This window comes from Erpetoichthys calabaricus, chromosome 3 (genome assembly GCF_900747795.2).
Source record: "Erpetoichthys calabaricus chromosome 3, fErpCal1.3, whole genome shotgun sequence".
NCBI classification, from domain to species: domain Eukaryota; kingdom Metazoa; phylum Chordata; class Cladistia; order Polypteriformes; family Polypteridae; genus Erpetoichthys; species Erpetoichthys calabaricus.
The window spans coordinates 269,249,901-269,264,461 of NC_041396.2; the positions used below are offsets into that span (position 1 = coordinate 269,249,901).

At 39.8% G+C, this 14,561-nt stretch overlaps 1 protein-coding gene across 1 annotated transcript in view; it reads right to left on the reverse strand.

The window, feature by feature from the left end:
• Positions 1-14,561, reverse strand: part of LOC114648921 (voltage-gated potassium channel subunit beta-1-like) — a 212,969-nt gene that overhangs the window by 753 nt on the left and 197,655 nt on the right. The window contains exons 12-13 of the mRNA XM_028798266.2: positions 11,636-11,756; positions 8,891-8,979 (exon numbers count right to left, since the gene is read on the reverse strand). Coding sequence (XP_028654099.1) covers positions 8,891-8,979; positions 11,636-11,756 — 210 coding nt within the window. The remainder of the gene's footprint in view (positions 1-8,890; positions 8,980-11,635; positions 11,757-14,561) is intronic.

The window sequence follows — 14,561 nt, forward strand, 5'->3', positions numbered from 1 at the left end:
CTACTGCTGCTTTTGGTATACAGGAGAAAGGCTGTCTACTTCCCATCAGGTATCTCTGCGGCCACTCTGTAGCTCCAAGTATGTGGAGTTAGCTTACTGGACAGAACTTGGCACTCTCCCATAACACTAACCTTAACCACAGTGTAACCAGATGGAGCTCTGGAGGTCTGCAGGTGGGCTCTATAGTCACCCATAAAAGACAACTCAACCCACTTGGAGCTCCAATGTGGAGACACCAGGCTGCAGAGATATATTCTTGGCTGTTTTAGTCCAAGTGTGCACTTTTATCACAAAAGAATAGTCATCATTAAAAATGTCTAATTTGTAACAGTGGAAAATATTGGGTGATTCTAATGGGTGGGACCCTGGGTTATGATGTATTACAGTCTTAATAATGAAGCAATCCAAATGAAATAAAGGTCACAGTATTCCTGGATAAAGGTACAAACATTTTTGACTTATTTGTGAATGAACTGGATGACCGTGAGGTCAGTGAATGTTATTTTCAGCAAGATGGGGGCAACCTGTCACATGTCCGCTCGCAGCATGGCACAAATTGAATCATTTTTTTTGGCAATCGAGTCATTTCAAAGGACTATGGCCACCTCGTTTCCTGGACCTGTCACCTCTGGATTTCTTCCTTTGGGGAGTGCTGTAAGGAAAAGTGTACAAGAACATGCCTCGTATACTGGAACAATTACAGTGAAACACTGAACAGGAAATTGCTGCCATCACCCCTACAATCCCTGTGGATACCACTGCCAATATGGAGCACCGTGTCGATCTGAGTTTGCAAGATGAAGGCGACCATTTCCAACACCGAATGTGATTGGATCATTTATACATCTGTCAAGGTTCATTATTACGTAACACATCATAACTCGGGCCCCCACTCATTAGAATATCTCCTCACAGAAAACATTGTTGATGCATCACTAGGAGCTTCTATGGTATGAAAATATAAGAAACAAAGGGGGCTTTTCCCCTGCCTGCTTCGCTTGCTAACCCCCCTAGCAGCCTGCGCTATGCGCCAGACACTTTGCGTCTCTGCCGCTCGCGTTGTGAAGAGGGGGGCTGAACGCACCCCAAGGAGATGCGGTCGCTCCTCCCAAACCCCCTCTTAAATGGTGATACAATGGGAAACAAATTCCTCTCTTCTGTCATATGACCTATATCCTTATATTCAATCTCTTTTCGCTTTTGCCTTTTCGTCAATATCACATTGAATTTTGATTCCGTGTTTGGAATTACATCGTGACAACGTAATGTATAACTGCCCGTGAGTGAATATCGTTTCTTTCTCTCTACAAGAAATGTGTCTGACAATATCTTGCGGTAAGTGAAAGTGTCTCTCTAAGAAAATCACGTCTCGTCTCCTTCCATGATTTTTTTTATAATAGAGAGATATTCCTCATTCATTCCTCATCCCTCTCACAACATGTGACACAATCAAACAGAGATGACTGACAACCAAAGACACAGATAAGAAAGGCAGGGAGTGGAGGATATGACTCAGACAAACTTGTGAGATGAAGCGGGAATGGCGCTAGTTTGAAATGTTGCAAATGAAATATGCAATCGTGGCATAAGGATGTGACTGACCATTTATGGGGTATTGTGGGCTCCTTTTCTAATATTTGCGTAATCGGTATAATCTGATAAATAGCCCACAAGATCCCATGTTGTGGGCAGTTTTCATGTCCATGTTACAAAAAAGATTCCTCCGTGTTGTGAAATTTCCTTTGGTAGAAATAGAGAACCAAAGGCAGAAGGAGGACTTCTCAGAATTTAAATCAATTAACCTTCCTGAGAGCCTATTATTCCTTGAACTCTCTGCATTGTGGACCAATGGATTATGCAGCCCAAATACTGAAAAATGGAACTTCTATTATATTGGTGGGTCATCAGAAGGCTGGTGGTCTTTCATTAGAATTTTATTTTTGTTATTATCACATTTTGCTTTGTAATTTTAAAGTTTATTTTCATTTACTATGGAGGTACATTTCAGACAAAAGTAAATAAATGAATCAATATGCAAAAACAGTGAAATGTGACAATCTTCTTATACAGTATAATACACTACCATGGCTGTTCGTTTGTCTGTCCAGGATATTAAATCACCTGTAGCTCGCAAACCGTTTGACCTATTGACCTGAAATTTGGTACGTGACCTCTACTTTCGGGGTGATTGACCTCCAATGTCAAAGGTCAACTGAGTAAAGTCAAATCAAGTGTGTCCACTGCACGGTTGTGTGCAAGTCACCTGCAGCTCCAAAACCATTTAACCTACTGACCTGAAATTTGGTACACATATATGGTCAACGAAGGTCAAGGTCAAAGGTCAACAGAGTATGGTCAAGTCAAGTGTATTCACTGCACGTTATCATTCAGTACGCTGTTACTGGTAAATAAATAAATAAAAACACAATGATATATACACATAAATAATTAAATGTTTCATAAAATATGATTTTTGGTCTTTACACATTTATGTAATTATTTTGTCATTTATTTATTTCAGTGACACTGCAGGCAACATAAAATATACCTTTCACCCATGAAAGTTCAGAGGTGGGCCCTAGCGAGTTCTCGGTTTTGATTGGCAAATCTTAGGTAGAGTGGATGTAAATCTTCAGCCATCAAGAATACTTCAGATGCAGGCACCTGATGTTGAATTCAGAACATCTTGAATTAAAATAAACACTTTGTGCAATAATTCTGGGCAATTTTTTCTTGCACTCATCCACTGCAGACGTGCACCATGACAATTTTAAGCATCAACAATTAACTAATGACAGAACAAGACTTGCTGGAGTTCACCCTCTTAACTTTGATGGGTGAAAATGGCAGTTTTTGTTATATATCATTATAAGTGCATTTGGGTTCAGCTATTGATGCCTGATTGTAGGTTGATGCATAGTAATATGATTGGTAATGCCTTGCGCATTTTATTAGCTGGTGCTGTTCAATAAAGAGCAAAAAAAGGCATACACTGTCTGCTCACCAGTTCTTATCAATAAGTATGATAGTGTACAGCATTACAAATACATGAGAGTGATGATGAGACAAGATGAAAACTTTAAGCACTTTGACACTGAATAGCTGTGGCGAGAACCGCACTAAGAAAGCAGAAAAGCAAAAGGCCCCAATGCAGTAGTGAAATGTGAATACGATACATGTTGCACACATGACATACTGTACATTGGGAATTTTTTAGATAGTTCCACAAAGACTAGAACATGTATGTTGAAAGACTATAACAACATTTTGTGCAAATGATATACTGGTCGAAAAATACATTCCTTTGCTACTGAGTGCCATGGGAGGGAAAGCATACAACCTCCTCTGTTATTTAACTGCCTCAGACAGACCCGCCAAGAAAAGATTTAACAACTTAGACATTTCAGATTCCATAAGTGTAATCAGAAAGTGGGAGAGACGATTGCGACTTATGTGGCAGAACTGAAAAAGTTGTCAGAACACTGTCAGTTTGGTGATGGGCTAAATGACGAATTGCGTGATCATTTAGTATTTGGGATCTTCCAAGAGGGAATCCAGAAGAGGCTGTTAACTGAGGCAGACTTGACATTTAAACGGGCAGTAGAGATTGCCATTTCAATAGAAGCTGCAGCTAAAGATGCACTTAAACTACAAAGTGGAATGAACATGTACAGCATGAATAAAATGCCTACAGCCAAGATAAACAAAATAAATAAAAGACCCTGCTATTGCTGTGGATGCGAGTCCCATCTTCCCTCACAGTGCTGATTTAAAAATGAAGAGTGCAGACATTGCCAAAAAACGGGCCATACTTAAAGAGTCTGTCATAATGGAAAGGCAAAGTGGAGTGCAGAAAACAAAATGCATCACAGTGAAAAGAAAAATGTGCATAATGTTGCAGAAGTCTCTGGCATTGACAATGAAGAAACATAAGCCAGTCTGGAATTATTTATTCTTAGTGAAAAGGACAAGCAGACAATGTGGCTCACACCAAAGATACAGTAAATGGTCAGATGGTAAAGATGTAATTGGACACGGGCTCAGCTGTCTCAGTAATATCACTGAATGATTACAAGGTGCTTTTTAAGAAGCAGAATCTGAACCCATCTTCTATTCTTCTCACAACATACACTGGTGAAAAGATCAGGCCTATTGGAGTACTGCCTGTGACGGTAGAAAATAATGGACAGCGAGAGGCACTTAATTTACACATAATACAGAATGGAGGCGCACCATTATGGGGCCGTGAGTAGTTTAGAAAGCTGAGAGCTGATTGGAAAGAGATTAAAAGCTTTTGTGCTTTTCCTGTTGTGCAACAGACCACAGAAAAGAAATTGAAGCTGATACTAAGAAATGCTGCCCCTGTATTTAAGCGTGGCATTGGGACTCTCCAGCACATTAAGGCTAAAATCGCACATAGAATATTGAGACCCCATGGTTCCACAAGGTGCATCCAGTACAATATGCTCTTATGACCACAGGTGGAAAAATAATTGGATAAGTTAGAGGCAGATAGCATACTTTCTAAAGTAGACTGGAGTCCATGGGCAACCCCAGTTGTCCCAATAGTAAAGCAAAATGGCAAAGCCAGGCTCTGCTGGGATTTTAAGGTTTCCGTTAACCCTGCACTGCAGGCTGAACAAAATCCTGTACTGAGAAGTGTAGACATATTTGCTAGTTTGTCAGATGGACAATATTCTACAAAGTTGGATTTAGTGGATGTTTACCTCCAGATAGTAGTAGAAGAAGACTCTAAAATGTTCCTGACCATCAATATAATAAAAGGCCTTTACTGTTACAACATGCTGGTGTTTGGCGTAGCCTCTGCCCCATCTATTTGGCAAAGAGCAATGGATCAGATCCTGCAGGCAGTGCCAGGCATCCAGTTCTACCTAGATGACATTATTGACACTGGAGCGAGAGATGAAGAGCATTTAGAAAACCTCAAAACAGTCCTGAAAACATTAGGAGAGTATGGACTAAGAGCCAGACGACTCAAATGTGAGTTACTGAAGTCCAGTGTCAGCTACAGTGGTCACACTATAGATGCCCAAGTGTTGCACAAATGTCAGGACAAGATTCAGGCTGTGTTGAAGGCCCTACAACCTTACAATGTTTTATAGTTTTCTGGGGTTTGTGAATTATTATAATAAGTTTCTTACGAACCTTGCAACTGTGCTACATCCACTCAATGAGCTATAGCAAGCTGGCAAATGGTGGAAATGCGAGTAGTCATTTCAAGAGGCAAGGTAAATGGTCACGTCTGACATAGTCCTCATGTGCGTTAATCCCTTCCAATCAAGATGGCTTGTGGTGCTTCTGTATATGGCATCAGAGCAGTAATGGCTCATGTCATGGAAGATGGCAGCGAGAGGCCTATAGCTCTTGCATCACGCTCATTGTCTGCAGCTGAGAATATTTATGCCCAAATTGATAGGGAGGCATTGAGTCTAGTGTGGGGTGTCAAAGAGTTCAGCCTGTATTTGTTTGGTAGGACATTCACCTTTTGCTACAGACCACTAACCACTAACCTCAATTTTCAGCCCGCAGAAAGGAGTTCCTGCCACAGCTGCCCGGATGCAGTGCTGGGCTTTGTGTTTAGGTGGACACAGATACAAAATTGAGTACAAATGTACTGCATGCCATGCAAATGTAGATGGGCTATCATGACTGCCACTGGAGGCTGAAAAAGATGAGCTTGGAGATGAAGGAGCGAAAGATATGCTCTATATCAGCCAGATTGAAAGTCAGACATGGCAAAAGCAGAAACAAAACTTGACAAGATCCTGTTTCAGGTGTATGCTGCCACACTGAAAGGTTGGACAGCCCAGCACAAACCCCTTTTGGATGCGTATTACTCAAGATATACTTAACTTTCCTTAAATGCTAGATATGTGATGTGGGGGTTAAGGACCATCATACCCATTAATCTAAGAAACAGAGTGTTAGGTGAGCTTCATAAGGGCCATCTAGGTGTGGCCAGAAGTTTTGTGTGGTGTCCAGGTATTTATGAAAACATCGAGAAAATAGTGAGACAATGCAATAGTTTCCTGATGGTTCAGAATAATCATCCATGGGAATGGCCTACATCACCTTGGTAGCAACTTCATATTGACTTTGCATGAGTATTCATATGGACAACCTTCCTGGTGGTAGTTGATGCATGCTCTAAATGGCCAGAGATCTTCACTATGAGCTCCACCACCTCTTTTCACATCATTAAAGTACTGAGGTATTAATTTGTTAGAACTGGAGTTCCACAACAATTAGTGAGCGACAATGAACCCCAATTCACAGCAACAGATTTCCAGATATTCGTTTGCAGAAATGGCATCTAGCATATCACATCTGCCCGATGGTATCCAGCCAAAAATGGCCTGGAAAAGGGGTTTGTACAAAGCTTGAAATGAACACTTCAAGTTTTGTCAAATGAGAAGCTGACTCTTCAACAAAAATTGGCCAACTTCTTGCTTGCATATTGGAATTCCACCCATGCTACAACTAACCAGGCTCCAGCTATGTTGTTCTTGGGACGTCTGCTTCACTCTAGAGTAGGCCTGCTGCAACCAAATCTTAAGCAGACTGTGCAAGACAGACAAATCAAACAAGGTCATTAAACTACTGACAAGATTACATGCTGCTTTGCTATTGGACAATCAATTCTTCCCAGTAGATGCAACGCAGACCAGTAATGAGTTTCTGCTCTAGTCAAGGAGCAAATTGGGCCCTTGTCCTACAAAGTAGACATTGTTCCAGGTGTCATATGGTGATATGGTGACCTGTCCTCACAGGTGACGCAGTGGTAGTGCTGCTGCTTTGCAGTAAGGAGACTGTGGAAGTTTGTGGGTTTGCTTCCCTGTGTGGATAGCGCTTTGAGTACTGAGAAAAGTGCTATATAAATGTAATGAATTATTATTATTATTAGTTGAGAAAATCAGGGTTGGTTAGGGCTGACGAGTTACCCACACTACCTCTTGATTCCTCTGCTATTGCTCCTTTGTCCAGAGCAGTAACCATCACCTCACACAGCACAAGTACAGAGACCGGTGTGCATTATCTCCATCACCTTCTGCATTGCATATGATATAAATAACACAAGTTACAGTTAAGTTTTACAATTTAAAGTTGCCTTTACAGACTGACAGTTATAAGTAGCATTATGTGTTTCGCGTTGGAGTCACAAATATCGCCGGCTTCCTAATTACACCGAAATGGATAAGACAATGAGATGATGAGTTCTGTATGTTTGGAATTTTCATTTTGAATGCTGCATGAGCGTTCAATAAAGACTATCGAAGATCAATAACTTGATCTTCACTCTTTTGTGACTGTGAAAAGAAGCCATCCTGAAACATCTTTGTGTTTCCACTTACACCCATTATCAGGTATCTTTACACAGAGAACAACAGGCAGACATAATAAGTTACAAGGGAGTTTGTTAGACAGTAGGATTTTGGAGACATTCATGTCATTATATCTTGGTGATATTTTCAAAGTGTTAAGGGAATAAGCTAGAATGGATTGAAAAGCCCGTTGTTGTTGAAATGTTACTTATGTTCTTATTTCTTCATCAGCAGTAACATTCACTGGACCCAACGGTGTTTCAGTTACCCTCATCAGTGCTATTCACTGCAAACACAAACCCTCTACTATATGCATTCTATACCTACGTCTGGGTGATCTCTCATTCCACCAACACCATCATTAAGCTGGCGAATGACACCGCTGTGATTGGGCTCATTTCAGGGGGAGAAGTGACAGCCTATAGGGATGAGGTCCATGGTGCACTGAGAACAGCCTCGCCCTTAACTCTACCAGTACAAAAGAACTTATAACAGACTTACGAAAACACAACACAAACCACAACCCAATATACATCAATGGAGATTGTGTGGAAAGAGTTCCTGCCTTCAGGGTTCTGGGTATGCATGCTGCAGAAGATCTCTCCTGGTCCATAAAAACCACAGTGGCAGTCAAAAAGGCACAGCAGAGACTCTACTCCCTGAGGATCCTTAGAAGAAACAACCTGAAGGAGAAGCTGCTGGTGTCCTTTTACCTCTGCTTCTTTGAGAGTGTGCTGTCATACTCCAATTCTAGGTGGCATGCCAGCAGCTCACTGGCATTCAAGAGAGACCTTCAGAGGGTTAAAAACTCTGCCCAGAAAGATATTGGCTCCACACTGCCCTCTTTGGAGGAACTCTTCAGCTCCCGCTGCCTCAACAGAATAGCCAACATCATGAAAGACCCTTCCCACCCTGGACATCACCTGGTTGAGCTGCTGCCCTCTGTTCCATCCAGTCACGGACAAACTGATGCAAGAACAGTTTCTACCCCAGAGCCATCCGAGAAACTGAATACTACTAAACACTTACAGTGACTGATAATGGCCAATATAACAACAGTCACACTAGAACTACAAGCACATGTTTACATTCTTTGCAAGTTATATTATTTATCTTTTTCTATTATTGCACTCAATTCATATGTGCATTATCCCTAAGTGCAATATTTAATTATTGAATTGTATATTATTGTAATATTTTGTATTGTATCATAATTTAATTATGTCCATTATATGTGAATGCACCTTTAGGACTGCTGCAATTTTATTGTACTAAGTGCAATGACAATAAAAGGAATCTGAATCGGAAACAAACTTGTCTTTGTGGTTCATCTTCTTTGCCTGTCCCCTGGCTACCCTACCATTAACATAAAAACAGAAGAGATTTGACAAACAAGAGGAGACCATTCAGACTTCAAGATCGCTTATTTAGCTATTAGCTCATCCAGATACTTCTTTAAGGTTGTCAAGGCTTCTGCTTAAACTACAGCACATGTCTGAGTCTTTGTGTAAAAAAGCACAGTGGGATTCTAGAACAGACCACCTTACCCGAATGGCTCCAAGGTTTTCGATAAGCTGCTCAGGGCTGGAAACACCAAGCAACACTGAACTGACTCCTTCATTTCTCAGGCACCAGGCTAAGGGTAGAGAGAGAAAAAAGATAAACGCATTGTATTGTCAGGTTTGGTTAAAGCTTTGTGGTGCAAAAGCAAAAAACTCATTTCAGTCCAGCATCAGACCCTGAAATAATCACTTCTCATGTTGGTAGTCCAAATGCAGAAATATGGAAGTAGCTGCTCTGGGCACTTGTAGTAGTTGTGTTAAAAACATTAAATAAATAAATCTTTATTGCAGGCGGTGTGGACTGCTGGTTATGGTAGTTCAGTCCCCAGCACAGAGTTATTCTTTGACTCTGAGGAAGTCGCCTAACATGTCAGGACTTTAAATATGGGAACAGGTAGACTACATGGTGACTCCAAAGTCGTAGGGCTGTGATTGTATGTATTTTTAATTTTGATACTTAATTCTTTAATTTTTTTTAAATTTCAGAGCTTTGGAGTACTATAACTGGTATACAAGCACATTATTTGTCTTCATTAAGGAAAATGTATGTGAATGGACAGCACTTTGAGACAGCTGTAATTTTTCTTTTGTTTCGTCTGTATGTTTTAAATATAAAAAAAGCAGAGATCATTGATTGTAACACCAATAATAACACACAAAATATAAAAAAAAAATATAAAATTGTAGTCACTGCTGCCTTTGCCACTAACTGCCCTACTTCTGAGTCACTCTTTACACCACAAAAAACATATGCTAAAACTAGAAAAGGAATAAAAAACTTGACACAGCAGTTGTGTGGCTTTCTTTGTTTGCAAAAAAAATCCTGATGAGATTTCTTAAAATAAGGTAAATAATCTAACAGTCATTATAAATCAATGAATCTTACAGTCAGGAAGCAATATTTAATGGCTTAATATAAAAACTTTTCACTTACATAATTTACATTTTCTGCAGCAATATGATTAGCGTATACAGTGGATTCAGAAAGTATTAAGTCCCCTTCACTTTACATACGCTTTATTGTATTGTAGATTTAATATTAAATGGGTGAATTTTCTATTTTTGCTCATCAATCTACACTCAAAAGTCCACAATAACAAAATGAAGACATGTTTTCAGAAAGGTTTGCAAATTTATTAGAAATAAAAAACTGAAAACTCTCATTCATGTAAGTTTTAAGACCCTTAATTCAGTACTTTGCAGAAGCCCGTTTGGAAGCAATTACAGTTTCCAGTCTTCCATGTTAAGTCTCTATAAGCTTTGTACACCTGAATTTTGGGAAGTTTATCACATTCTTCTTTGGGAGGTCCTCTCAAGCTCTGTTAGACTGAAAGGGAAGCTTCTGTTAGTTGTCATCTTCAGGTTTCTGCACAGCTTTTCTACATGTTAAAAACTGGGCTATGGCTGGATAGTCAAAGACTTGAGACTCCAGCGTTGTCTTGGTGTCTGCTTTAGGACATTGTTGTGCCGAAAGGTGAACTGTTGCCTCAGTCTAAGGTTGTGTGCACTCCAGAGAAGGTTTTCTTCAAGGACCTCTCTGTATTTGGCTGCATTCATTCTTCCTTCAGTTCTTATCAGTCTCCCTGTCCATTGCCCTGAGAAGCATCTCCATAGCATGATGCTGCCACCACCACAATTCACCATTAGACAGGTGATGAGCAGTGCCTGGTCTTTGCTAGACACAGTGCTTGAACATCTGCTCAAATAATTACATTTGGTCTTATCAGACCAGGTAATCTTATCCCTCAAACTCTCAGAATTCTCTCAGCTGTTATATGCCTTTTACCAAAGAGTGGCTTCTGTCTGGCCACTCTACAATAAATATCTGATTGATTTAGTGCTGCTGAGATGACCATCCTTATGACAGGTTCTCCACTCTCAACAAAGGACTTCTGAAGCTCTGTTAGAGTGACTTCTTAGTCACCATCCTTACCAAGGCCTTTCTTGCCCAGTTATTCAGTATGGGCAGATGGCAAACTCTAGGAAGAGTCCTGGTGGTTCCAAATTTCTTTCATTTCACAGTTATTGAGGTTGCTGTGCTCCTGGGGACGCTCAAAGCTCTAGAGATGATTGCATTCCCTTGCCCTGATTATTGCTGCACCACAATTTGATTGTGGAAGTCTACAGAGCGTTCCTTGTGCCTCATGGATTGGTTTAAGTCCTGATAAGCAGTGTGAATTTTGGGACCTTCAATACATAGGTGTGTGCCTCTCTTAATGACGTCCATTCATTTCAATTTGCCACACGTGGACTCCAATGAAGTTCTAGACACATCTCAAGGAGAATTAAAGCAAACAGGAAACACCCGCGCACTATTTGGAGTGTCACAGCAAAGGCTCTGAATACTCGTAACACACAGTAAATGAGAAATTTCAGTTTTTGATCTTTGAAAAATTTGCAAACCTTTTTTAAAAGATGTTTTCACGTTGTCATTATGGATTATTAAGTGTAGATTGATGGGGAAAATGGCAAATTTATTCATTTAAAATTAAATGTGCAACACAATAAAGTGTTCAGGGGTCTGAATACTTTCTGAATCCCCTGTAGGGTGAACACGATACAGTGGTCTTCACTATTGAGTGTCTATGCCAAATAAACTGATTATCTGATTGTCACCTATAAAGCACATCCACTTTAGCAAAAGGGTTGGTCACTGAGCTGTGGACATTCTCTTCATGGATATGGTCGCTGTCATAGGTCACTGTGTTTGCAAAGCAGCATCACACTTACCAATGGCCAGTTGGGCAATGGTGCAACTCAGTCTTTCAGCCATTACACTGAGCTCCTTAACCTTGGCTTGCTGCTTGCGGCCATCCTCGCTCTGGAGCTTTTCTTTCAGCCACTGGTATCCCTGTGTAGAGTCAGGCAGAGACAGCGGGTAGTGGTTTAACTATCAAATGTGCTTTAATTGCAGATAAATAGGTTTTATTTATCTAGTAATGACAGCAGTCTGGTTTATGGGGCAGTAAGGAGGAAAGAGCAGGTGAAACTAGAGGAGCAAATAAAGAGGACTTAGAAAAAAGTAAAATAAACAGGAAAGAAGAGAAGAAGAGAAAAATTTTAAATATTATCTGGCTAAATGGTGCTTAACTAGCTGCCCAAGATATTTGAGCTTGTATTATACTGACAGACACAGGGCAGAAATAAAGGCTGTTGGGGCGCAGCATCTCCAGATGGTGCTGTTTGGCAAAATAAAAAAATTAGTTTCCCTTAATGATTTAACTAATTAAAATGTCTATAACAAACTCAGCTCTGTTTTCTGAATCAAATGGTTCCAATTTCCCATTGTTTGTTAAATGCAATTTCTTATTTAGAACAATGTTGCTCATTTTAGTATGTGAAACTGTCTTTGTGCCAGAGCCTGCTAGGCTCTCATAACCCTGTAGTGCTCTGGGTGTACCCTGAATATTAAATTTTGTGGTGGGGCCTGTAGGACATTTGGCGCATATGGCATAAGAACATCATACCTGCATAAGCAATAAAGTGAGGTTTGTCTATGGGAAAGTAAGAGTTCCTTTATATCTTGTGAGAACTATTTTATATAAAGATGGACCTTCTTCTGAAGATCACAGCCATTGAAAGTCTTCCATCACTGCAACAAATGGACCGCCAACCAATGTTATATCTTTTCATTCAGTCATTCATTCATTTTCCATCGCTTATCTGAAACAGGATCATGGGGGCAACAGTCTCAGCAGTGAGGCCCATACGTTCTTTTCTCCAGCCACACTTGCCAACTCAAGGTGTTCCCTCCTCTAATCTTCTTAGATTATTGGAATTAATTTAACAATTTCTATGGCATGTATAATATCTTCATAGGCATGTCTGCTCTTAAATTAATGCAAATGTTATGGCGAATCTTTTTGGGCTTTTTTCAGAGGAATATGTTTCTCCTCTTATAGCTCTGCAAATTCTTTCTATAATTATGAATATTAATCTTAGGAATGTTTTCCCGGTTTAAAACTGTGGGTTTTATGACAATTTTGAAATGTCAGCCTCTTCCTTCTTTTGTTTGTATCGCTTTGGAACTGGCGTTAACTCTTTTGAAGACTTTACGGCCACGAATTGTCCCATTGAATGAGCTTTGATCTCAGGCTAACTTTAGCTTTTCAGGATCTATAAGGATAAGTTTTCCAATACAAAAGGGGAGATTAGCATCTCTGTCTTTTGGAATACATGTTGTTCCTTTCTAATATTTCTTATTTTGCCATTTTTATAAATGTATTCCTTTTTTGTTACTATATTTAATTTTGAGTTTGCTATTAATAAACTGTAAATTATTTTACTGGTAGTATAAGCTAATTATAAGTAATTAAGGCTGAAAAGGTGTAGCCCCTGTTACTGTGGACACACTTTGGAACTCTGAGGTTTGCAGACTGAACATTGAATAGTTTTAAATGTGACATACATTAAGTTAGGCTGCTTAGCCTCAGACGTTTTATTCTGAAACATACACTAAGTAGCCACACTTTGCCTCAAAGGTTGCATATAAAATATTATTTATGTAACACACGGTAAGATAGCTACTTAGCCCCTGAGGTTCTATTATGGAGAACATACTAGTAGTGGTAGTGCTGCAGTAAGGAGGTTGTGGGTTCACTTCCCAGGTCTTCCTTGCATGGAGAACACTTTGAGTAGTGTGAAAAATACTATATAAATGTAAATAATGATAATAATAATAATAATTATTATTATTATTATTAAATAGCCTTAACCCTTGAACAACAACAACATTTATTTCTATAGCACATTTTCATACAAATGATGTAGCTCAAAGTGCTTTACATGATGAAGAAAGAGAAAAAAAGACAAAATAAATACAGTGGTGTGAAAAACTATTTGCCCCCTTCCTGATTTCTTATTCTTTTGCATGTTTGTCACACAAAATGTTTCTGATCATCAAACACATTTAACCATTAGTCAAATATAACATAAGTAAACACAAAATGCAGTTTTTAAATGATGGTTTTTATTATTTAGGGAGAAAAAAAATCCAAACCTACATGGCCCTGTGTGAAAAAGTAATTGCCCCCTTGTTAAAAAATAACCTAAGTGTGGTGTATCACACCTGAGTTCAATTTCCGTAGCCACCCCCAGACCTGATTACTGCCACACCTGTTTCAATCAAGAAATCACTTAAATAGGAGCTGCCTGACACAGAGAAGTAGACCAAAAGCACCTCAAAAGCTAGACATCATGCCAAGATCCAAAGAAATTCAGGAACAAATGAGAACAGAAGTAATTGAGATCTATCAGTCTGGTAAAGGTTATAAAGCCATTTCTAAAGCTTTGGGACTCCAGCGAACCACAGTGAGAGCCATTATCCACAAATGGCAAAAACATGGAACAGTGGTGAACCTTCCCAGGAGTGGCCGGCCGACCAAAATTACCCCAAGAGCGCAGAGACGACTCATCCGAGAGGTCACAAAAGACCTCAGGACAACGTCTAAAGAACTGCAGGCCTCACTTGCCTCAATTAAGGTCAGTGTTCATGACTCCACAATAAGAAAGAGACTGGGCAAAAACGGCCTGCATGGCAGATTTCCAAGACGCAAACCACTGTTAAGCAAAAAGAACATTAGGGCTCGTCTCAATTTTGCTAAGAAACATCTCAATGATTGCCAAGACTTTTGGGAAAATACCTTGTGGACTGATG